Source organism: Pseudoliparis swirei, chromosome 4 (genome assembly GCF_029220125.1).
Source record: "Pseudoliparis swirei isolate HS2019 ecotype Mariana Trench chromosome 4, NWPU_hadal_v1, whole genome shotgun sequence".
Classification (NCBI taxonomy): Eukaryota; Metazoa; Chordata; class Actinopteri; order Perciformes; family Liparidae; genus Pseudoliparis; species Pseudoliparis swirei.
In genome coordinates, this window is record NC_079391.1 from 33,017,075 (window position 1) to 33,042,032 (window position 24,958).

General features: G+C 48.4%; 1 protein-coding gene across 1 annotated transcript; it reads left to right on the forward strand.

The window, feature by feature from the left end:
* Positions 1-297: 297 nt before the first annotated feature.
* Positions 298-24,905, forward strand: adamtsl5 (ADAMTS like 5). The gene is given in 15 exon segments (XM_056413695.1): positions 298-814; positions 6,671-6,746; positions 9,561-9,640; positions 11,914-12,004; positions 13,079-13,184; positions 13,715-13,842; positions 13,953-14,070; positions 15,018-15,104; positions 19,539-19,702; positions 21,167-21,356; positions 22,079-22,253; positions 22,256-22,356; positions 22,487-22,558; positions 22,629-22,947; positions 24,292-24,905. Coding segments are annotated over 15 exon segments (1,782 nt in total). The 5' UTR covers positions 298-776; the 3' UTR covers positions 24,329-24,905.
* The last annotated feature ends 53 nt before the right edge of the window (positions 24,906-24,958 follow it).

Below are 24,958 nucleotides of genomic sequence, written 5' to 3' on the forward strand. Positions count from 1 at the left end.
AGTTCACAGTATATTTTGACATGTTCAAGGGAATTCAACTTTAAAGTCATTTAAATAATGTAAATAATGTAAATAATGCATTATAATTATCCTCCTCGTGAGGAGCTGCTGGGCTGTGATTGGAGGAGAGAGGCGTGTCCACCGCAGGAATGCAACGCGCTCAGGTGGAGAGAGGGAGGGAGAGAGAGAGAGAGGGAGAGAGAGAGAGGGAGAGAGAGAGAGAGAGAGAGAGAGAGAGAGAGAGAGAGAGAGAGAGAGAGAGGGAGAGAGAGGGAGAGAGAGAGAGAGGGACCGCAGCTCCTCGCGCTCAGAGGTCTGACTCGCGGTGCTCCGGTGGCTATCTGCGGACTTCTTTACACCGACTGGACCCGTTTGTCCCGAGAGGAAGAGAAGGAGAGAAGAAGAAGAGAAGGAGAGAAGGAGCTCCACCTGGCCGGTCTTTACACGCTTTACCACCTTTTGGGTTCAATCTGGATTATTAATATTGTGGATCCGATTTTAATGGAAAGAAGAATCTCAACGTGACCAGCGGAGGATGCGCTTTGTTGTTGTTGTTGTTGTTGTTTGTTGTTGTTGTTGTCTGTCCCGAAAGACACAACTGATGCGTTTTGGGAACTGAGTGACAGCTGATTGGATGGACGAGCTCTACAGCTGAAGAGAGAGAGAGAGAGAGAGAGGCTTCATGGAGCCCGCAGCCGGGATGCGCTGCGCATCTGAACCGCGACGCGGGAACACAACGGCGCACCTGAACGCAACACAACCGTGAAGGATCCACCATGTCTTCTTCCTCCTCCTCTTCCTCCCTACTGACGAGGTAAGGCGCGTGAGAAGTGGAGTACAGTGATTTATAAGAAGTGTCCAGTTTTGATGGGAGGTGATACATTCCAGAGACTTCTTCTTCTTCTTCCTCTTCTTTTCTCCTGGAGACTGTTTGGGCCTTTTAAATATTGCCCCTCCTCATGCAGGGTGGAGGTGGTACATTCCCCACCATGTTGCTTTGTGCTCCTCTTCATCACAAGCGAAGAGGGAACGAGGGGAACTTGACTGAGCCGTTTAGATAATCCCGGTGTGTGAAGGTTTTCCTCTCGAGGGGTCAGAGGTCACGTCCAGGGGGTCGTAAGTCACTTCCTGCGGTGAGGTAATCCTCCCGTAGACTGGACACATCACTACTCCTCATCAGGCTTCACTATCTCACACATGTGACGGGCTATAAATACACCGGCTCCATGGATCTAATCCTGCAACACGGTGTGTGTGTGTGTGTGTGTGTGTGTGTGTGTGTGTGTGTGTGTGTGTGTGTGTGTGTGTGTGTGTGTGTGTGTGTGTGTGCGTGCGTGTGTGTTCCTTTAAATCTGTCTCTTCAGATCATAAACTTAAATCCACTTTGACTCTCATGGGGGGGGAAATATGTCAAAGGGTGATTTCTTTCCCTTTTATGGGCCGCATGTGGATGTAATGTGTCGGGAGGAATGTGTGTGTGTCCGTCACATGGACCGCTGTCATCCTGTGAGGAAGAGGAGGAAGAGGAGGAGAGGAGGGAGAGAGAGATTTAGCTCAGGGCACACATGTCCCTCCGATAACTCCCTGGAGGAATGTTTGTTTGGACTTTAATCTGCTCGCCATGCCACACGAGCTCATGGCTTCTAACGTGGTGTTACACGCTTTAATGTTGGTGTTACACGCTATGATGTCCCTCTCTTTCATCGCCTCTCTTCCCTTCGAGATGGATGGAGCAGAGGAGACGGACGCCGCTTCAAATGGACTGATTTATCGTGAAGATAAAAGACCAAACATCTTTAAAATGGTCTTTCAGAGGACGATCCTCTTTTATCGTACACTGCGAGGTGCAAACACGACTAAAGGAGGCATCGCACATCGTTATTATGTAGTGTGTGTGGCTCTGCAGGTGTCTATAGTTTCTATGGATGAGAAAACGTCGGGAGTTAAAAGAAACATTTGCGAACCGACGGTTAAAAACCTTTTTTTCAATAAAAATGAGGATAGCTGGTCCACCTTTAAAGATCAGACCACCTTAAGTGAGTTTGGGTCGAAGTTGTCCAGCAACACGTGGAAATTCACGCTAGTTACGTGAATACGGTCTAGAAAAGATCGTGAAAAATAGTTTGGTTAAAGAAAAGATCGTGAAAAATACTTCGTTAGTTTTGGGACAAATACTTAAATGAGGATAGCTGGTCCACCTTTAAAGATCAGACCACCTTAAAGTTGTCCAATGTAATTCATGCTAGTTACGTGAATACGATCTTTTTAAAATATACTTCCATCTTCACATAGTTAGGTTTTGGAAAAGATCGTGAAAAATACTTAGTTAGGTGAAAGAAAAGCTTGTGAAAAATACTTAGTTAGGTTAAAGAAAAGATCGTGAAAAATACTAAGTTAGGTTAAAGAAAAGATCGTGAAAGATACTGAGATAGGTTCAAGAAAAGATCGTGAAAGATACTGAGATAGGTTCAAGAAAAGATCGTGAAAGATACTTAGTTAGGTTAAAGAAAAGATCGGACAAAATACTAAGTTAGGTTTAAGAAAACATTTTAAAAAGGATTAGTTTGTGTTAAAACAACTATGTGTCGCTACTGAAGTACACGAGTCACGTGAGAAGAACATCAAGCTTGCCTTCTGGTTTCGGGGATGAAGATCTGCTGCTGAGCGCCGGTCGCTCCTCGCGGTGCGGAGGTCAAAGGTCAGAGTTCAGTCAGATAAGAGTTTACAGCTCTTGAACTCTGAAGAGTCCAGAGAGATTACAGATCCTCAGATCTTCTAGAACTATCAGAGCGACGTCAGGTTTGACGTGTTTGCCGATTGTTGGTGTTTGGGTCACGACATCGGACAACGAGTCTGTCTTACAGCCGTCTTCCTTTTTAATATTCGTAACTTTTAAATATTTCGTGACTGTCTTTTTAATATTTCGTGACTCTTTGTCTTTTTAATATTTCGTGACTCTTTGTCTTTTTAATATTTCTCGCGGGCGTCTTTGCATATTGTTCCCATCGTTGCCACGGCGACCCGAGATGCTCCGCTTCGGTCCAAATGGCTGAGAGAAGATAATCTGATAATTCCTGAGGTATGACGGAGGAACGGGTTTGTCCTCTATGTTGGGGAAGCGGTGAAGCGAAGTGAGGGGAAAGGAAAGGAAAGGAAAGGAAGGAAAGAGAGGAAAGGAAGGAAAGGGAGGAAAGAGGCGAAGCGAAGGGAAAGGAAGGAAAGGAAGGAAAGGAAAGGGAGGAAAGAGGTGAAGCGAATGGAAAGGAAAGGAAAGGAAAGGAAGGAAGGAGAGGAAAGGAAGGAAAGGAAAGGGAGGAAAGAGAGGAAAGGAAGGAAATTAAAGGAAAGGAAAGGGAGGAAAGAGGTGCAGCGTAGCGAAGGCAAAGGAAAGGGAGGAATGGGAGTGAAGGAAAGGGAGGAAAGGAAATGAAAAGGAGGAAAGGAAGGAAAGGAAGGGAAAGGAAAGGAATAAAAGTGCAATGGAAGGGAAAGGAAAGGAAAGGAAGGAAAAGGAAAAGAAGGGAGAGGAAGGAAAGGAAATGGCAAAGGAAAGGAAGGCGGACGTTTCGGTAACAACTAAATCTGTGATATATTTGCCTCTCAAAGGCCTTCGACGTCTTGCTCTGAGACAATGTTTTTATTGCTCTTCACGCCGAGCAGCTGGCGAGGACACAAAGGCCTTAAAGAGGCTCGTCCAATGAGGTCAGGCGGCCCAGCGGGGTCATGGCGGACCCATTGGGGTCATGGCGGACCCATTGGGGTCATGGCGGACCCATTGGGGTCATGGCGGACCCAGCGGGGTCATGGCGGACCCATTGGGATCCTTCACGCTGAACATCTGTTAAGAGTTTGTGTCAATTAATTCAGCGGCGTGCTCCCACAAACGGGGGGCGGGGTCACAAGCTCAATCTCCGTTGAGGGGGGGAGGGGTCAAAGGTTAGGACCGACTCCTCGGTTGGAGGACTTCTGGGGAGCGTGGTGGGTGAGCAGACACTTTAAAGAGGAGCGAGGGAGCAGAGGACTTCAGTCAGGTGGCTTCTGGCGGAGGTCAAAGGTCAAAGGTCACATTCTCTGGAACTGCTTGATAACAGCACGTTGTGTATGTGTGCAGGGCGGGAAGGTGAGAGCTACCTGTCGGCTGGGGGGGGGGGGGGGACTGTTATCGTGCCTCATATGTAATAATATATGTAATAATATATGTAATGATATATGTAATAATATATAAAATAATATATGTAATAATATATATAATAATATATGTAAAAATATATATAATAATATTTGTAATAATATATGTTATAATACATATAATAATATATGTAATAATATATATAATAATATATGTAATAATATATGTAATGATATATGTAATAATATATAAAATAATATATGTAATAATATATATAATAATATATGTAAAAATATATATAATAATATTTGTAATAATATATGTTATAATACATATAATAATATATGTAATAATATATATAATAATATATATAATAATATATGTAATAATATATATAATAATATATGTAATAATATATGTAATAACCACTTAGAGAACATTCTGTTTTCTCCTGTGTGAAACGTGACAAATTAAAAGTAATTTCTCATTTAATTTGTAACTTTCAGGCTAAATTATCAGATTTATTTTCACGATTACAGAGAAAAAAAGAGAAATATTAATAACTGCAGCCATATACAAACACAGTGTAAGACAGGAGTCAGATTTATAATATATATATATATATATATACAGGACTGTCTCAGAAAATTAGAATATTGTGATGAAGTTCTTTATTTTCTGTAATGCAATTAAAAAAACAAAAATGTCATGCATTCTGGATTCATTACAAATCAACTGAAATATTGCAAGCCTTTTATTCTTTTAATATTGCTGATTATGGCTTACAGCTTAAGAAAACTCAAATATCCTATCTCTAAATATTAGAATATCATGAAAAAGTATACTAGTAGGGTATTAAACAAATCACTTGAATTGTCTAATTAACTCGAAACACCTGCAAGGGTTTCCTGAGCCTTGACAAACACTCAGCTGTTATAAATCTTTTTTTACTTGGTCTGAGGAAATATTAAAATTTTATGAGATAGGATTTTAGAGTTTTCTTAAGCTGTAAGCCATAATCAGCAATATTAAAAGAATAAAAGGCTTGCAATATTTCAGTTGATTTGTAATGAATCCAGAATGCATGACATTTTTGTTTTTTTAATTGCATTACAGAAAATAAAGAACTTTATCACAATATTCTAATTTTCTGAGACAGTCCTGTATATTCATTTATCTTGTTATTATAACTCTAGACGACATATGACGTCATCACACTGTGATAACATCTATATTCAATAACACATGCTCATTTACATATTCAATCATATTTTCATCAAACTTGACATAAAATAATATTCTTGAAGTCAGTAATGTGAAGAAGTTTCATGATATTAGTTACAAGTTTTTAATGAATACATCAGTGAATTTGATCAAATGATTATCTTTCCATTGATAATCCAGTCAGGCCTCATGGTCTCACTCTGTGGTGAGTTGAAGATAACTTCATCTTCTTCATCTTCTTCATCAGCGCGCCTCATCTCAGTCAAAATAAACAGCAACAGTCTCGTGTTGATTAAATCTGGTTCCCTCCCCAAAGCCACTCGCTATAGTCTTAATGAGGGGGGGGGGGGGGCTGACCCCTGCTCACCTCCGTGGGGAACCCTGTAGGGAGGGGGGGGGGGGACCAGAGCGACTGTCCTTTCATGTTCGGAAACCAGAGATCAAGTGAGAGGAGTGACCTCATCGTCTCTCTGGGTTACCACGGAGTGAAATACATAAATAAATAAATAAAAATCTTCCACGGCCGATGTTTAAAATACATAAAGATTAGTGGACTAGAGAGGAGGCGGAGCTTCTTTATTTGTGTTATTAATCTGAAGCCAGATGGAGTCAGAGTAGATTAAAAGTCCTCTTCCTCTCATCGTGACCCGTGATCGTGACCTCAAGGTCACGGCGACCTCCCTCGGCCCTCGGAGGCTCCCCCGTGTAAGGCGGGAGCAGCCGGTCTCTGATTGGACGACTGACCTGGGACCAGCCGAGGGCTCCGGAGGGGAGATGAAAGAGAGAGAGAGAGAGAGGGAGAGAGAGAGAGAAAGGACTGGAGGCTGATGGAGGAGGTGATGTGTGGGAGGGAAATAAAGAGAGTAACTTTCTGTCTTGTTCCTCTGAGCGGTCAGAAAACATGAGGCGTGACGAACATCAAAGAGAAGATTCTGGTCCTTCGATCAGAGAGAGAGACACACTCGATCGCCCCGAAGGGGGAGGAGAGAGAACGCAGCTTCTACACATGAAGCAGCGACTTCTATACAACCAGAGGAGTCGCCCCCTGGTGGTCAGGAGAGAGAATGCAGCTTTAACACATGAAGCATAGACTTCTATACAACCAGAAGAGTAATAAGACACTGTTAGGGGGGCATTCCTGACCTTGGCCCCGGGCCCCAGGGGGCTCACAGTGCTGCGGTGGACCTAAAGACCTCTGCTGTCCCTTCCTGTCCGTTCCCTCTCGACGGTACCGAGTCCCGTGTGCTTGGCGTGTGCTTGGCGTGTGCTTGGCGTGTGCAGCTGGCTGACGGTGTCTCCTCCTCCCTCCGTGTGCAGGACGCTGACCCAGTGCCGGACCCTGGCCTTCATGCTGCTGTTGCTGGCTCCCGGCCGCCCGGCGGCCCCGCAGAGCGTGAGTGTGACCCGCACGCCGCTCACATGGACCCCCATTTGTGTATATATATACACATATATATGTGTATATATATACATACATATATGTGTATATCTATGCATATACAGGACTGTCTCAGAAAATTAGAATATTGTGATGAAGTTCTTTATTTTCTGTAATGCAATTAAAAAAACAAAAATGTCATGCATTCTGGATTCATTACAAATCAACTGAAATATTGCAAGCCTTTTATTCTTTTAATATTGCTGATTATGGCTTACAGCTTAAGAAAACTCAAATATCCTATCTAAATATTAGAATATCATGAAAAAGTATACTAGTAGGGTATTAAACAAATCATTTGAATTGTCTAATTAACTCGGAACACCTGCAAGGGTTTCCTGAGCCTTGACAAACACTCAGCTGTTATAAATCTTTTTTTTTACTTGGTCTGAGGAAATATTAAAATTTTATGAGATAGGATTTTAGAGTTTTCTTAAGCTGTAAGCCATAATCAGCAATATTAAAAGAATAAAAGGCTTGCAATATTTCAGTTGATTTGTAATGAATCCAGAATGCATGACATTTTTCTTTTTTTAATTGCATTACAGAAAATAAAGAACTTTATCACAATATTCTAATTTTCTGAGACAGTCCTGTATATGTGTATATGTGTACATATATATATGTGTATATATATATATGTGTATTTATACATATATATTTATGTATCTATATATATATATATACAGATAAATATATATATATATAATTATATGTGTATATATATGTGTATGTATATAAATATATATACATATATATATATGTATGTATATATTTACACATAGCTATGTGTATATATACATGTATATATATGTATGTATGTAAATATATATATTTATGTGTGTATATACATATATATATATGTACATATGTATATGTGTATATTTATGTACTATAACTAAATTAGAGATAACATGTAACACGTGGAGGTCGTGGCTTTAACCTCGGGTAGCAGCTGCTTTGACTAAAAATAAAACAAACATCTATATTTATTATATTATAATTTTATCACAGAGATCACAGATGTCTCAGGAGTGAAGTTGCGGAGCGCCCGAGGTCATTTCCCACAATGCACCTCCCCCCTCCTTCCGGCCTTCACGTCCTCTGAGTTAAACGTCGTCATTAGGATAATCGGCGCTGTCCGGTTCCCAGAGAGCAAAACAAACCAATCAGGGCCCTTTGACTGGCGGGGCGCCGTGAGCTGATTGGTTCGTTGATGCTCGTCTGCTGATGGGACTTCCTGTTGACTTACGGTTCACGGGAAGAACTCGCAGTCATGAAAGAGAAGTGACCACGCGGAGTCACGGCACGGTGCCGGTACTCACTGACGTTGCCATGGTGATGTCACCCGTGGGGCTGAAGGGCTCCATGGCAACGTAGCTATGACTGTTGTGCGGAAATGCAGATAAAATATCAAATATGTTTATGAATATAAATATAATAATTTCAGAAATTGAAATTGAAATATTTGAAGAAAAAAAATTAATTTACAAAATGAAGACTAATAAAAACTTTTTTAAATGTAGCTATTTGAAAGTTTGTATGTATTCATGTTTATTTGATTTTATTCAATTAGATTGATATTTTTATTCCCGGAGCCTCATCAAAAATAAAACTTCATAAATTGACATCTGTTCATACAAACATACCAGACACTTTAGACTGTTATTAAATATAATAATACAATAATAATACAGTAATAATACAATAATAATACAGTAATAATACAATAATAATACAGTAATAATACAATAATAAATAAATAAATATTACAACAAGTAATAACACAATAATAATACAATAATAATACAGTAATAATACAATAATAATACAGTAATAATACTATAATAATACTATAATAATAATACAGTAATAATACAATAATGTGATGTTTTTTGCACATAATCAGATTATTTAGATGTGTGCCTGTAGAACTGGTGTTACTGGTGTAGTTCTTCACCTTTAACTCTCTTCCTGGAGGCAGTTGTTCTTGAAACACAGAGCAGGTTTCTCTCCCTCTCATGTAAAGGGTGGGGGGCATTGTAAAGGTCAAAGGTCACTGTCATTAATCTAGAAAGCCGGCCCAGCCCACCTCCAACTGTTATCAACGCTAATGAGGCCAACCTCAGGGGACCCCATGGAAACGATGGAGAGGGAGTGTGTGTGTGTGTGAGCATGTGTGTGTGTGTGTGGGGGGGGGGTCTGTGTGTGAGTGTGTGGGTGGGTGCATGTGTGTGTGTATAAGTGTGTGTATATGTGTGTGTGGGTGCATGTGTGTGTGTGAGTGTGTGTGTGGGTGTATAAGTGTGTAAGTGTGTGTGTATGTGTGGGTGCATGTGTGTGTGTGTGAGTGAGTGTGTGTGTGTGTATAAGTGTGTAAGTGTGTGTGTATGTGTGGGTGCATGTGTGTGTGAGTGTGTGTGTGTGTATAAGTGTGTAAGTGTGTGTGTATGTGTGGGTGCATGTGTGTGTGTGAGTGTGTGTGTGTATAAGTGTGTAAGTGTGTGTGTATGTGTGGGTGCATGCATGTGTGTGTGTGTGTGTGTGTAAGCCAACTCCTGGATGACATGCCAGTGGGCACGCTGCCAGTTCTCGTCCTGCGGGGGGAAACACCCTGGAATGTGTTTAAGGAGCGCCGTCGAGTTCTCTAATCACTTTGATTGTTTGGCTCTGATGGTCACACACACACACACACACACTCACACACACACACACACACTCACACGCCTGCACACACACACTTTAACACGTGTCTCCTCTGTGGCTCAGTCCTGGGTGTCTTCATGGCCTCCCTCCAGCGAGGACCCGTCACGTGGCGTGGTGCAGAGGTCACGTGGCGTGGTGCACAGGTCACGTGGGCGTGGTGCTGGTCGGTCTGCGTGGTGCATGAGGTCACGTGACGTGGTGCAGGAGGTCACGTGACGTGGTGCATGAGGTCACGTGACGTGGTGCATGAGGTCACGTGACGTGGTGCAGGAGGTCACGTGATGTGGTGCATGAGGTCACGTGACGTGGTGCATGAGGTCACGTGACGTGGTGCAGGAGGTCACGTGACGTGGTGCATGAGGTCACGTGACGTGGTGCAGGAGGTCACGTGACGTGGTGCAGGAGGTCACGTGACGTGGTGCATGAGGTCACGTGACGTGGTGCATGAGGTCACGTGACGTGGTGCAGGAGGTCACGTGACGTGGTGCATGAGGTCACGTGACGTGGTGCAGGAGGTCACGTGACGTGGTGGAGGAGGTCACGTGACGTGGTGCATGAGGTCACGTGACGTGGTGCAGGAGGTCACGTGACGTGGTGCATGAGGTCACGTGACGTGGTGCAGGAGGTCATGTGACGTGGTGCAGGAGGTCACGTGACGTGGTGCAGGAGGTCACGTGACGTGGTGCAGGAGGTCACGTGACGTGGTGCATGAGGTCACGTGACTGGTGCAGGAGGTCACGTGACGTGGTGCATGAGGTCACGTGACTGGTGCAGGAGGTCACGTGACGTGGTGCAGGAGGTCACGTGACGTGGTGCATGAGGTCACGTGACGTGGTGCAGGAGGTCACGTGACGTGGTGCATGAGGTCACGTGACGTGGTGCAGGAGGTCACGTGACGTGGTGCACGAGGTCACGTGACGTGGTGCAGGAGGTCACGTGACGTGGTGCACGAGGACACGTGACGTGGTGCACGAGGTCACGTGACGTGGTGCACGAGGTCACGTGACGTGGTGCAGGAGGTCACGTGACGTGGTGCAGGAGGTCACGTGATGTGGTGCATGAGGTCACGTGACGTGGTGCATGAGGTCACGTGACGTGGTGCATGAGGTCACGTGGCGTGGTGCACGAGGTCACGTGGCGTGGTGCATGAGGTCACGTGGCGTGGTGCGAGGTCACGTGACGTGGTGCAGGAGGTCACGTGACGTGGTGCATGAGGTCACGTGACGTGGTGCAGGAGGTCACGTGATGTGGTGCATGAGGTCACGTGACGTGGTGCAGGAGGTCACGTGACGTGGTGCATGAGGTCACGTGACGTGGTGCAGGAGGTCACGTGACGTGGTGCATGAGGTCACGTGACGTGGTGCAGGAGGTCACGTGACGTGGTGCATGAGGTCACGTGACGTGGTGCAGGAGGTCACGTGACGTGGTGCATGAGGTCACGTGACGTGGTGCATGAGGTCACGTGACGTGGTGCAGGAGGTCACGTGACGTGGTGCATGAGGTCACGTGACGTGGTGCATGAGGTCACGTGACTGGTGCAGGAGGTCACGTGACGTGGTGCAGGAGGTCACGTGATGTGGTGCAGGAGGTCACGTGACGTGGTGCAGGAGGTCACGTGACGTGGTGCATGAGGTCACGTGACGTGGTGCAGGAGGTCACGTGACGTGGTGCATGAGGTCACGTGACGTGGTGCATGAGGTCACGTGACGTGGTGCATGAGGTCACGTGACGTGGTGCAGGAGGTCACGTGACGTGGTGCATGAGGTCACGTGACGTGGTGCAGGAGGTCACGTGACGTGGTGCATGAGGTCACGTGACGTGGTGCATGAGGTCACGTGACGTGGTGCAGGAGGTCACGTGACGTGGTGCATGAGGTCACGTGACGTGGTGCATGAGGTCACGTGACTGGTGCAGGAGGTCACGTGACGTGGTGCATGAGGTCACGTGACGTGGTGCAGGAGGTCACGTGACGTGGTGCATGAGGTCACGTGACTGGTGCAGGAGGTCACGTGACGTGGTGCAGGAGGTCACGTGACGTGGTGCATGAGGTCACGTGACGTGGTGCATGAGGTCACGTGACGTGGTGCATGAGGTCACGTGACGTGGTGCATGAGGTCACGTGACTGGTGCAGGAGGTCACGTGACGTGGTGCAGGAGGTCACGTGATGTGGTGCATGAGGTCACGTGACGTGGTGCAGGAGGTCACGTGACGTGGTGCACGAGGTCACGTGACGTGGTGCATGAGGTCACGTGACGTGGTGCAGGAGGTCACGTGACGTGGTGCAGGAGGTCACGTGACGTGGTGCAGGAGGTCACGTGACGTGGTGCACGAGGTCACGTGACGTGGTGCACGAGGTCACGTGACGTGGTGCACGAGGTCACGTGACGTGGTGCATGAGGTCACGTGACGTGGTGCAGGAGGTCATGTGTCGTGTTCTCTCCACAGGAACCCGGTGGGCGGGCCTTGTGACGGGGATCCCAGACAATACAAGATCTGCAACACGAAGGTCGTTTCACTCTTATGAAAAAATAAAATGAGCCGACGTAAAGAGTTGAGAGCGGATGTTGGATGTTTGCTCCGGGAGGCGTGTGTGTGTGTGAGTGAGTGTGTGAGTGAGTGTGTGAGTGACTGTGTGTGTGAGTGTGTATGTGTGTATGTGTGAGTGAGTGAGTGTGAGTGACTGTGTGTGTGTGTGTGTGAGAGTGAGTGTGTGAGTGACTGTGTGTGTGTGAGTGTGTATGTGTGAGTGTGTATGTGTGTGTAAGTGTGTGTGTGTGTGAGTGTGTATGTGTGTGTATGTGTGTGTGTGTGAGTGTTTCAGGGCGTGAGCTGGAATTTCACTGACATATTAACTCACGTCTTCGCCGCACCGATGCAATGAACTCTGGGAGATTTTCATCCGAGTCGCGCCACAGCCAGACTGGGTTGTGTGTGTGTGTGTATATGTGTGTATGTGTGTGGGTGTGTGTGTTTGTGTGTGTGTGCGTATATATGTTTGTGTGTGTGTATATGTGTGTGTATGTTTGTGTATGTGTGTGTTTGTGTGTGTGTGTGTGAGTGTGTGTATATGTGTGTGTATGTTTGTGTATATGTGTGAGTGTGTGTATATGTGTGTGTATGTGTGTGTGTATGTTTGTGTGTGTGTACATGTGTGTGTACATGTGTGTCTATGTTTGTGTATGTGTGTGAGTGTGTGTGTGTATATGTGTGTGTATTTGTGTGTGTGTGTGTGTGCAATGAAAGGTCGATGAAAGTTGTTCATTTTGAAGCATCAACTTCATCTGTCACACATGATGTGTTCAAGGACCGTTGGAAAGTTCCCACAATTCAACAATAACGTCTGTTTTTATCGTGTCTAGCTACTATTTGATTGAATAAAGTTTATTTTCCATGAAGTTCAGATAGTTTCTGTTTATCTTTTTGTCTGTTTTGACTTTTTATTTGATTAATAATATTTAAAGAAGGTTTAGTCGACACAATAAACGGTTGAATCGTCTGAAAAGCTGAAAAAACGTCCTCACAGTGCGTGTGTGTGTGTGTGTGTGTGTGTGTGTGTGTGTGTGTGTGTGTGTGTGTGCAGGAGTGCCCCCCCAGCTCAGAGGACTTCAGAGAGATGCAGTGTGCTGCCTTCAATGACCGGCCGCTGGTGGCTGGAAACTCCTTCAGATGGACGACCTTTCACGGAGGTCAGTGAACACAACTCGAATGTTTAAATAAAAACAAAATCGCTTATTTAAAATGTTACAAACGTGGTTTAACGAACACTTTAAGTAAATGAGAAAACATGACATTAAATAAGAAGATCAGATAATTCGAAAATAAAGTTAAACAATATGATAAAGACAATATAATAAAAAACTTAAACAGTCGACTGCAGTAAAGCTGTTTTATGACGACGGCGTTCGTCGAAACTTTATTGACAAAATGAAAATAAACAAAGAAATTAAAGGTTATGAAACACAGAAATAACACAATAAAAACAACATTAACGTTATGAGAAGAGACATTAAACGGTCCCTGCTCTGTGATGATGATGATTATAGTGATGATGAGGATGGTGATGATGAGGATGATGATGATTATAGTGATGATGATGATGATTATAGTGATGATGATGATTATAGTGATGATGATGATGATGATGGTGATGATTATAGTGATGATGATGATGATTATAGTGATGATGGTGATGGTGATGATGATGATGGTCCTGCAGGTTCTGACCCGTGTGAACTGAGCTGCTTGGCGCTCGGTCACAACTTCTACTACGACTTCGGCCGCGTGCTCGACGGCACGCCGTGCGACAAGGAGCCCGACGCGCTGTGTGTCAACGGCCGCTGTCTGGTGAGGGAGACGACCTTCCCGTTGACCTCTGACCTCATCTCTCTGGAGACGCCGTGTGCAGCTCTGCTCAGTCCTGTGTGTGTGTGTGTGTGTGTGTGTGTGTCCTGCAGAGGCCCGGCTGTGACTCCATCCTGGGCTCCCAGCAGCAGGAGGACGCCTGCATGGTGTGTGGAGGCCTGAACACCACCTGCCTGCACCACAAGAGCGTGTACCAGAGTCTGGAGGCGGGTAGGCGGATCATACCATCTCGTTTTTTATGTCGGGGGGGTTCCGTACCGTCGTCAGAGGGCGTGGCTCTGTGGCGGAGGGAGAGGTAGCCATGGCAACCCTTTTTTTCTTTTGACAAACAAAAAGCTGTTGGCGGCCGTCCAGGAAGAAATGAGCCTCGCAGCACGTCGTCCTCACAGAGCGCCGGGCAAACATCACGACACGCTGCCCTGAAGCCCAGAAACGAGAAACAAAAGAACCTCAACTCTGTTGAAAAGGGAGAATATATCACTTTTATATAGAAGTCGACTCCTCTGGTTGTATAGAAGTCTATGCATCATGTGATGAAGCTGCATTCTCTCTCCTGACCACCAGGGGGCTCCTCTGGTTGTATAGGAGTCCATGCTTCATGTGTTAAAGCTGCATTCTCTCTCCTGACCACCAGGGGGCTCCTATGGTTGTATAGAAGCCTACAGGAGTCTGTAGAAGTTGTTGTTTCTTGATCACGTGACTTCCTGCTGCCTTCAGGCCACATGTAACGTTAACGGGGCGATCGAGTGTGTCTCTCTTCTCTTGTCTTCTCTTGTCTTCTCTTCTCTTCTCTTGTCTTCTCTTGTCTTCTCTTCTCTTGTCTTCTCTTGTCTTCTCTTCTCTTCTCTTCTCTTGTCTTCTCTTGTCTTCTCTTGTCTTCTCTTGTCTTGTCTTCTCTTGTCTTCTCTTGTCTTGTCTTCTCTTATCTTCTCTTCTCTTGTCTTCTCTTTTCTTCTCTTGTCTTCTCTTGTCTTCTCTTGTCTTGTCTTCTCTTCTCTTCTCTTGTCTTCTCTTGTCTTCTCTTCTCTTCTCTTGTCTTCTCTTCTCTTGTCTTCTCTTGTCTTCTCTTCTCTTCTCTTCTCTTCTCTTCTCTATCCCCAGGTTGTAATCATAATGAAGTCGTCTCTTCTCCTTTAAAGCTTCTCTCTGTTTGCCAGGCGGACCTTTTGGCTACAACCAGGTGGCCATGATCCCCGCCGGAGCCACGCACCTCCGAGTCACGGACAACAGCAGGAACTACCTGGGTGAGACACACACCTGGGTAGGACACACACCTGGGTGAGACACACACCTGGGTAGGACAGGCACCTGGGTGAGACACACACCTGGGTGAGACACACACCTGGGTAGGACACACACCTGGGTGAGACACACACCTGGGTGAGACACACACCTGGGTAGGACACACACCTGGGTGAGACACACACCTGGGTGAGACACACACCTGGGTGAGACACACACCTGGGTAGGACACACACCTGGGTGAGACACACACCTGGGTGAGACACACACCTGGGTGAGACACACACCTGGGTAGGACACACACCTGGGTGAGACACACACCTGGGTAGGACAGGCACCTGGGTGAGACACACACCTGGGTGAGACACACACCTGGGTGAGACACACACCTGGGTGAGACACACACCTGGGTGAGACACACACCTGGGTAGGACACACACCTGGGTGAGACACACACCTGGGTGAGACACACACCTGGGTGAGACACACCTGGGTGAGACACACACCTGGGTGAGACACACACCTGGGTGAGACACACACCTGGGTGAGACACACACCTGGGTAAGACACCTGGGTAGGACACACACCTGGGTGAGACACACACCTGGGTGAGACACACACCTGGGTGAGACACACACCTGGGTGAGACACACACCTGGGTGAGACACACACCTGGGTGAGACACACACCTGGGTGAGACACACACCTGGGTGAGACACACACCTGGGTGAGACACACACCTGGGTGAGACACACACCTGGGTGAGACACACACCTGGGTGAGACACACACCTGGGTGAGACACACACCTGGGTGAGACACACACCTGGGTGAGACACACACCTGGGTGAGACACACACCTGGGTGAGACACACACCTGGGTGAGACACACACCTGGGTAAGACACACACCTGGGTAGGACACACACCTGGGTGAGACACACACCTGGGTGAGACACACACCTGGGTGAGACACACACCTGGGTGAGACACACACCTGGGTGAGACACACACCTGGGTGAGACACACACCTGGGTGAGACACACACCTGGGTGAGACACACACCTGGGTGAGACACACACCTGGGTGAGACACACACCTGGGTGAGACACACACCTGGGTGAGACACACACCTGGGTGAGACACACACCTGGGTGAGACACACACCTGGGTGAGACACACACCTGGGTGAGACACACACCTGGGTGAGACACACACCTGGGTGAGACACACACCTGGGTGAGACACACACCTGGGTGACACACACCTGGGTGAGACACACACCTGGGTGAGACACACACCTGGGTGAGACACACACCTGGGTGAGACACACACCTGGGTGAGACACACACCTGGGTGAGACACACACCTGGGTGAGACACACACCTGGGTGAGACACACACCTGGGTGAGACACACACCTGGGTGAGACACACACCTGGGTGAGACACACACCTGGGTGAGACACACACCTGGGTGAGACACACACCTGGGTGAGACACACACCTGGGTGAGACACACACCTGGGTGAGACACACACCTGGGTAAGACACACACCTGGGTGAGACACACACCTGGGTGAGACACACACCTGGGTGAGACACACACCTGGGTGAGACACACACCTGGGTGAGACACACACCTGGGTGAGACACACACCTGGGTGAGACACACACCTGGGTGAGACACACACCCGGGTGAGACACACACCTGGGTGAAACACACACCTGGTTGAGACACACCTGGGTGAGACACACACCTGGGTGAGACACACACCTGGGTGAGACACACACCTGGGTGAGACACACACCTGGGTGAGACACACACCTGGGTAGGACACACACCTGGGTGAGACACACACCTGGGTGAGACACACACCTGGGTGAGACACACACCTGGGTGAGACACACACCTGGGTGAGACACACACCTGGGTGAGACACACACCTGTGTAGGACAGGCACCTGGGTGAGACACACCTGGGTGAGACACACACCTGGGTGAGACACACACCTGGGTGAGACACTCACCTGGGTGAGACACACACCTGGGTGAGACACACACCTGGGTGAGACACACACCTGGGTGAGACACACACCTGGGTGAGACACACACCTGGGTGAGACACACACCTGGGTGAGACACACACCTGGGTGAGACACACACCTGGGTGAGACACACACCTGGGTGAGACACACACCTGGGTGAGACACACACCTGGGTGAGACACACACCTGGGTGAGACACACACCTGGGTGAGACACACACCTGGGTGAGACACACACCTGGGTAGGACACACACCTGGGTGAGACACACACCTGGGTGAGACACACACCTGGGTGAGACACACACCTGGGTGAGACACACACCTGGGTGAGACACACACCTGGGTGAGACACACACCTGGGTAGGACACACACCTGGGTGAGACACACACCTGGGTGAGACACACACCTGGGTGAGACACACACCTGGGTAAGACACACACCTGGGTGAGACACACACCTGGGTGAGACACACACCTGGGTGAGACACACACCTGGGTGAGACACACACCTGGGTGAGACACACACCTGGGTGAGACACACACCTGGGTGAGACACACACCTGGGTGAGACACACACCTGGGTGAGACACACACCTGGGTGAGACACACACCTGGGTGAGACACACCTGGGTGAGACACACACCTGGGTGAGACACACACCTGGGTAGGACACACACCTGGGTGAGACACACACCTGGGTGAGACACACACCTGGGTGAGACACACACCTGGGTGAGACACACACCTGGGTGAGACACACACCTGGGTGAGACACACACCTGGGTGAGACACACACCTGGGTGAGACACACACCTGGGTGAGACACACACCTGGGTGAGACACACACCTGGGTGAGACACACACCTGGGTGAGACACACACCTGGGTGAGACACACACCTGGGTGAGACACACACCTGGGTGAGACACACACCTGGGTAGGACACACACCTGGGTGAGACACACACCTGGGTGAGACACACACCTGGGTAGGACACACACCTGGGTGAGACACACACCTGGGTGAGACACACACCTGGGTGAGACACACACCTGGGTGAGACACACACCTGGGTGAGACACACACCTGGGTGAGACACACACCTGGGTGAGACACACACCTGGGTGAGACACACACCTGGGTGAGACACACACCTGGGTGAGACACACACCTGGGTGAGACACACACCTGGGTGAGACACACACCTGGGTGAGACACACACCTGGGTGAGACACACACCTGGGTGAGACACACACCTGGGTGAGACACACACCTGGGTGAGACACACACCTGGGTGAGACACACACCTGGGTGAGACACACACCTGGGTGAGACACACACCTGGGTGAGACACACACCTGGGTGAGACACACACCTGGGTAGGACACACACCTGGGTGAGACACACACCTGGGTAGGACACACACCTGGGTGAGACACACACCTGGGTGAGACACACACCTGGGTGAGACACACACCTGGGTAGGACACACACCTGGGTGAGACACACACCTGGGTGAGACACACACCTGGGTGAGACACACACCTGGGTGAGACACACACCTGGGTGAGACACACACCTGGGTGAGACACACACCTGGGTGAGACACACACCTGGGTAAGACACACACCTGGGTGAGACACACACCTGGGTGAGACACACACCTGGGTAAGACACACACCTGGGTGAGACACACACCTGGGTGAGACACACACCTGGGTGAGACACACACCTGGGTAAGACACACACCTGGGTGAGACACACACCTGGGTGAGACACACACCTGGGTAAGACACACACCTGGGTAAGACACACACCTGGGTGAGACACACACCTGGGTGAGACACACACCTGGGTGAGACACACACCTGGGTGAGACACACACCTGGGTAAGACACACACCTGGGTGAGACACACACCTGGGTGAGACACACACCTGGGTAGGACAGGCACCTGGGTGAGACACACACCTGGGTGAGACACACACCTGGGTGAGACACACACCTGGGTAGGACAGGCACCTTCTTCTTATTCTCCTCCTCCCTCCTACGCCTTCCCATCAGTTGCTCTCAAACCCTTTTCCCAGCACCTCCTTCCCAGCGTACCTGATCCCCCTCCAGTATGTTCCTCAGTTCTCTTCCTTCCATATCTCCCAGCATGCACCTCCTCTCTGAGCTGTACCTATTCCCACCTGCCTTCACCTCAACGAGGCCCTCTTACATGGAGAGATAATAGCTACGCCCCGCCCATCGAAGGCAGCCTGGCCAATCAGACCAGTTAGTGACAGTGTCCATGGTAACTTGATTGAGGAGCAACGGGAGGAGGCGGGGCTTAGCGTAGGTTCGATTAGCGACACCAATCTTTGTACTTCCTTTCCTTCCCGCCTCCTCCAGCCCTCCAGAACGGGCGATCCCAGTTCGTGATCAACGGCAACTGGAAGATCAGCGTGCCGGGCGAGTACAACGTGGCCGGGACCAAGCTGCTGTACCGGCGCTCGGCCGACACCTGGGAGAGCTTCGAGGTCCCCGGCCCGACCAAGGAGGACCTCCATTTGATGGTGAGAGATACACCCAGATGCAGCTCGTGCTAAAACAAGGCCCAGTTCACTTCATTGGGACATTCCACTCCCTCACGCTGCGCAACACACCGCGAACGACTCCTCGTCGTGGTTATCGGTTAGTTCACGAGGTCAGAGGAACATCGGGTTTGATTCAGTGTTTAATAGTTCCCATCCAGGGGGCAGGTATTCCTCAAGCAGCCACCAAACAGCTGGTAGCCATTGCTTCCTGCTGGTGAGCATCCTCTGAACACTGAGGACTCTTTGTTCCCTTTGGCCGGTTCCACGTTTTACAGGGAGAACGAATGCAATCGGCCCTCGTGACTTCTTCCTGGGGGGCCGGCGCTCTGATTTATGGCCAATGATTAGTTAACCCTCGGGGTGACGACGTTTATCTCAGGCTTCATGAGGCGTAAGGAAAATGTGTTTCCATGCCTTTTTATTAACCCCCCATTTAGTTAAAATACTCGTGGGCCACAAGAGTATGAAGACAAATTATAGGCTTTAGACATCTGGAGCCCGTCGCCCCAAAGAGTTCCATGAGCTCATAAAGAATGAGGAGATCAGTCAACAGCTAAGACACAAGGAGCTGCCATTTAAAGTTGGTTCTGGCGCCCCCTGTGGACTAAAGTGGTAGTGTTGGTTCTGGCGCCCCCTGTGGACTAAAGTGGTAGTGTTGGTTCTGGTGCCCCCTGTGGACTAAAGTGGTAGTGTTGGTTCTGGTGCCCCCTGTGGACTAAAGTGGTAGTGTTGGTTCTGGTGCCCCCTGTGGACTAAAGTGGTAGTGTTGGTTCTGGCGCCCCCTGTGGACTAAAGTGGTAGTGTTGGTTCTGGTGCCCCCTGTGGACTAAAGTAGTAGTGTTGGTTATGGCGCCCCTGTGGACTAAAGTGGTAGTGTTGGTTCTGCTGCCCCTGTGGACTAAAGTGGTAGTGTTGGTTCTGGCTCCCCTGTGGACTAAAGTGGTAGTGTTGGTTCTGGCGCCCCTGTGGACTAAAGTGGTAGTGTTGGTTCTGGCTCCCCTGTGGACTAAAGTGGTAGTGTTGGTTCTGGTGCCCCCTGTGGACTAAAGTGGTAGTGTTGGTTCTGTCGCCCCCTGTGGACTAAAGTGGTAGTGTTGGTTCCGGTGTCCCCTGTGGACTAAAGTGGTAGTGTTGGTTCTGGCGCCCCCTGTGGACTAAAGTGGTAGTGTTGGTTCTGCTGCCCCCTGTGGACTAAAGTGGTAGTGTTGGTTCTGGCGCCCCCTGTGGACTAAAGTGGTAGTGTTGGTTCTGCTGCCCCCTGTGGACTAAAGTGGTAGTGTTGGTTCTGCTGCCCCCTGTGGACTAAAGTGGTAGTGTATCTACCAGGGTCCTTTTAGAAAACCTCTTATTTTACTGCAGCAGGTCTGACAGTCTTCCCCTCTCAGTCCTGCTTCTGGTTCTGGTTCTGGTCTCCATGTTCTCTCATGTGGTTCTTGTGTCCAGGTGCTGGCGACCGACAGGAACCCCGGCATCGAGTACGAGTACTGGCTGCCGCTGGGCCAGTACGCCCTCCACCACGGGGGGAGGAGCCCACTGCGTCAAGCTCATCACACTGACAACTACCCCTGGGCCCAACCCCCCCCCACCTCCACCTCCACCAGGCCTCCGCCTGTCACCACCCGACCCCACTGGTGTAAGTCCCGCCTCCATCCTTTATTTAATCCCCCTTAAATGCATTAATACAGTAGATTAAAGATGGATTTTAAATGAATGTCTCACATCGCTGCGGTATGGCCACGCCCACAACGAGCGGAGCCACCTGGCCACGCCCACAACGAATGGAGCCACCTGGCCACGCCCACAACGAGCGGCGCCACCTGTCCGCCTCACGGCTGATTGACAGAGTTTGCGAGGCCGCTGAGGAATGCGGCTGCTTTATCTGTCTCGATAAGCAGGTCACGCGTGTTATGACTCCTCCCCCAGCGCTCACGTTCGCCGGCGAGCCGCGAGCTAAATCCGAGCGGCGCCTCCGGGAACATTTTTCCGACCGATGAACTCGACCTGACGCCGCGGCGACGCCAGAAATAGAACGTTGACTTGTTTTGTTTGAGGGGAACTTTCACGCCGCTCGGTTGCCGGGGAGGATACGGTGATCTGCGGGAGCAATGCATGCTGGGTTATGTCAGATCTACGTTACCGTGGGCGACAATATGTGTTTGCATGACATCTCCAGAATATATCAGTGGAAGCGGTTCGTCACGTTGGTGGTTGTAAACTCAGATTATGGATCTTAAATTACTTAAAATGTTCAAATCTCATAAATTAATGGATTAAAAATAATTTGGGAGAATTTAAACAAACCGAACCACCTGTTGAGCATCATGTGTGTGTGTGTGTGTGTGTGTCTCTCACTAGTTTTAAGGCCTGTGAAGCCGCCCCGCCAATCTCTCCACCTGGGCCCCCACCAGGACCCCCACCACCAGAACCCCCACCAGAGCCCCCACCACCAAGGCCACCACCAAGGCCCCCACCAGGGCCCCCACCACCAAGGCCACCACCAAGGCCCCCACCAGGGCCCCACCACCAAGGCCCCCACCAGGGCCCCCACCACCAAGGCCCCCACCTGCCCATCCTGCCCCGTTTGGAGCGGGAGGAGAACCACAGGAACCTCCTTCCTCATCCTCCACCTGGAAGTATGTCCCCCCAACACACACACACACACACATATAACAATCTAAGAACAGGACTCCCAGAAAGAAAGCCCACTGCATATCTCTCAGGAGGTTTTAAATGTACCGTATATGTGGCTTCTGCCCCCTGCAGGGCATTGTGGGAAGTGTCGGCGGGTCAAAGGTCGGAGGGAACGCCAGCGACAGTACTGCCAGAAGGACTTTGGTGAGTCTCGTTGCTTCTCTTGTCTCCAGCTGAACTCTTCCTCCTGAACTCTCCTCCTCCTCCTCGCCAGTGTTCCGCGGCCGCGTCCTGGGGAAGCTGTACCGCGGCGAGGAGACGCGCTACGACGTGCAGGTCATGCACACGTACCGCAACGGCTTCCGCCTGGAGCACCGCGAGTTCCTGTGGGTGCAGAACGTGTGCGACTGCCCCGACCTGCGCCGGGGGAGCCAGTACGTCCTGATGGCGCGGCGCCACATCAACCACGAACGCACGCTCAACCGCATCCTGCTGGAGGAGGACAGCTACGTGGCGCCCTTCAGGCCGCGGGAGGAACTGCTGCTGCGGCCGCTGGAAAGACTGTGCAGCAACCGGGGGGCCAAGCAGCCGGCGTGAGAGAGTGTGTGTGTGTGCTCCTGAACCTCTATGCCAGTGGGGACTTCAAACTGACTGCACACAGACCCATGGGGACTTGTGTGCGTGTGTGTGTGTGTGTGTGTGTGTGTGTGTGTGTGTGTGTGTGTGCTTTCATCCACTTCCTCTCCTGACCTTCAAGGCATCTCTGGAAGAAACAAAACCCCCGAAAGAGACTCCAGGATTATTTAAGAGCCCGACCAGCTGACTGTACCACGTAGAGCACTTTAGGTGGAAGCTCGTGCCCACCTTTTAAACATTAAAAAAAACTTTTAAAAACCTTTTAAAACCTAAAAATTAAAAAAAACAATTAAAATTTTTCTAAAACCTTTTTTAAAAACAGTTTAAAACCTTTTTTAACCTTTTTAAATGCATACCAAAGAGAAGGACATTGACCCAAATGGCCTTTTTGTTATTGCTGTTTTTCTCCCACAGCTGTCATTTCATTTCTTTCTTTATATTGTATTTTTTTGTGAGTAAACTTAAAGGAAAAAAATCCACCTCAAAACACGCAGACGCACTTCGACCACCAGCTTCACTTTCTCCCGCTTATTTTTAACCCATATAAATATATTATTAGATATTAGAGCACAAAGTGCTGCGATGATAAAGTCATGAACCTGAAGTATGATGACATGATGACAGCAACGTGTTTCCTGTCTGGTATCGAGCGTATTTTACATTTTATTTCCATCGTTGGGTCAGAAGTTGTCGCTGCCCAGTACAAATGTCTGTAATCTGCCCGGCGACAGAGGAGAAGGAGAAGGAGAGGTCGTCTATGATATTAATAGCCGTGTTTCCTTGTGTATTATTACGCGCATGAAATATAGCTTTTTAAAAAGATCTATAAAACAAGGCAAAAGTGAGCTTAAGAAAACTCAAATATCCTATTTCTAAATATTAGAATATCATGAAAAAGTATACTAGTAGGGTATTAAACAAATCACTTGAATCGTCTAATTAACTCGAAACACCTGGAAACACATTTTCAAATGTTTGATTTTGTTTTGCTGTTATAAATCTTTTTTTTTACTTGGTCTGAGGAAATATTAAAATTTTATGAGATAGGATTTTAGAGTTTTCTTAAGCTGTAAGCCATAATCAGCAATATTAAAAGAATAAAAGGCTTGCAATATTTCAGTTGATTTGTAATGAATCCAGAATGCATGACATATTTGTTTTTTTAATTGCATTACAGAAAATAAAGAACTTTATCACAATATTCTAATTTTCTGAGACAGTCCTGTATATGTATTTATATATATATACATATATAATATTATTATTATATATATTCAGAACCTCTACTTCTTCTTCGACAGTTTTCTGGCACGTGTCGCCTGCAGCGCCAACGTCTGACCAAACCAGCGGATTCTAAAAGTTCTGTTAACATCTGCAGCTCCACTGAACCTCCAGCACCATCATGAAGAACAACATATTACTATTTACTTCTTTTTAAACTCAATGCTCACCAAGGCCCCCGGTGACGCCACCGGCCGTCTCCTCACGGCGAGTTGCAACCTGCGCTCAGGACTCGGAGGGGAGGAACTCGAGATCGTGAAAACACATTGCTTCACAATATATTCATGCATATAAAGACAACGCTTACGCCACAACTCAATAGCCAGCGTGTCACTCGTGTAACGTCCTTTGTGTGTCCGTGTTGTGGTGTTTTTACCGCGTGTTTGCTTTAACGTGAAGAGATTATGAGTTTTCCAGTATTGTATTGCGTGGCACTGATATAAGTATAAGTTGACTATATATGTTTTGAGAAAACTTGCAGTCAGTTCTGTGCCTTGTGTTGTTTGATATATAACAAACCTCATCTACGTGTGCCAAAATAATGTCTTTTTGTACCTTTTTGTCCATGGAGTGAATGAAAATTCTTCTATTTAACACTTATTACCACAAATAAACAACAACAAAGCAGACGGGACGACGGCAGCGTTTTTAAGAAAACAATGTATTTACAAGAAAAGCTTCACATCT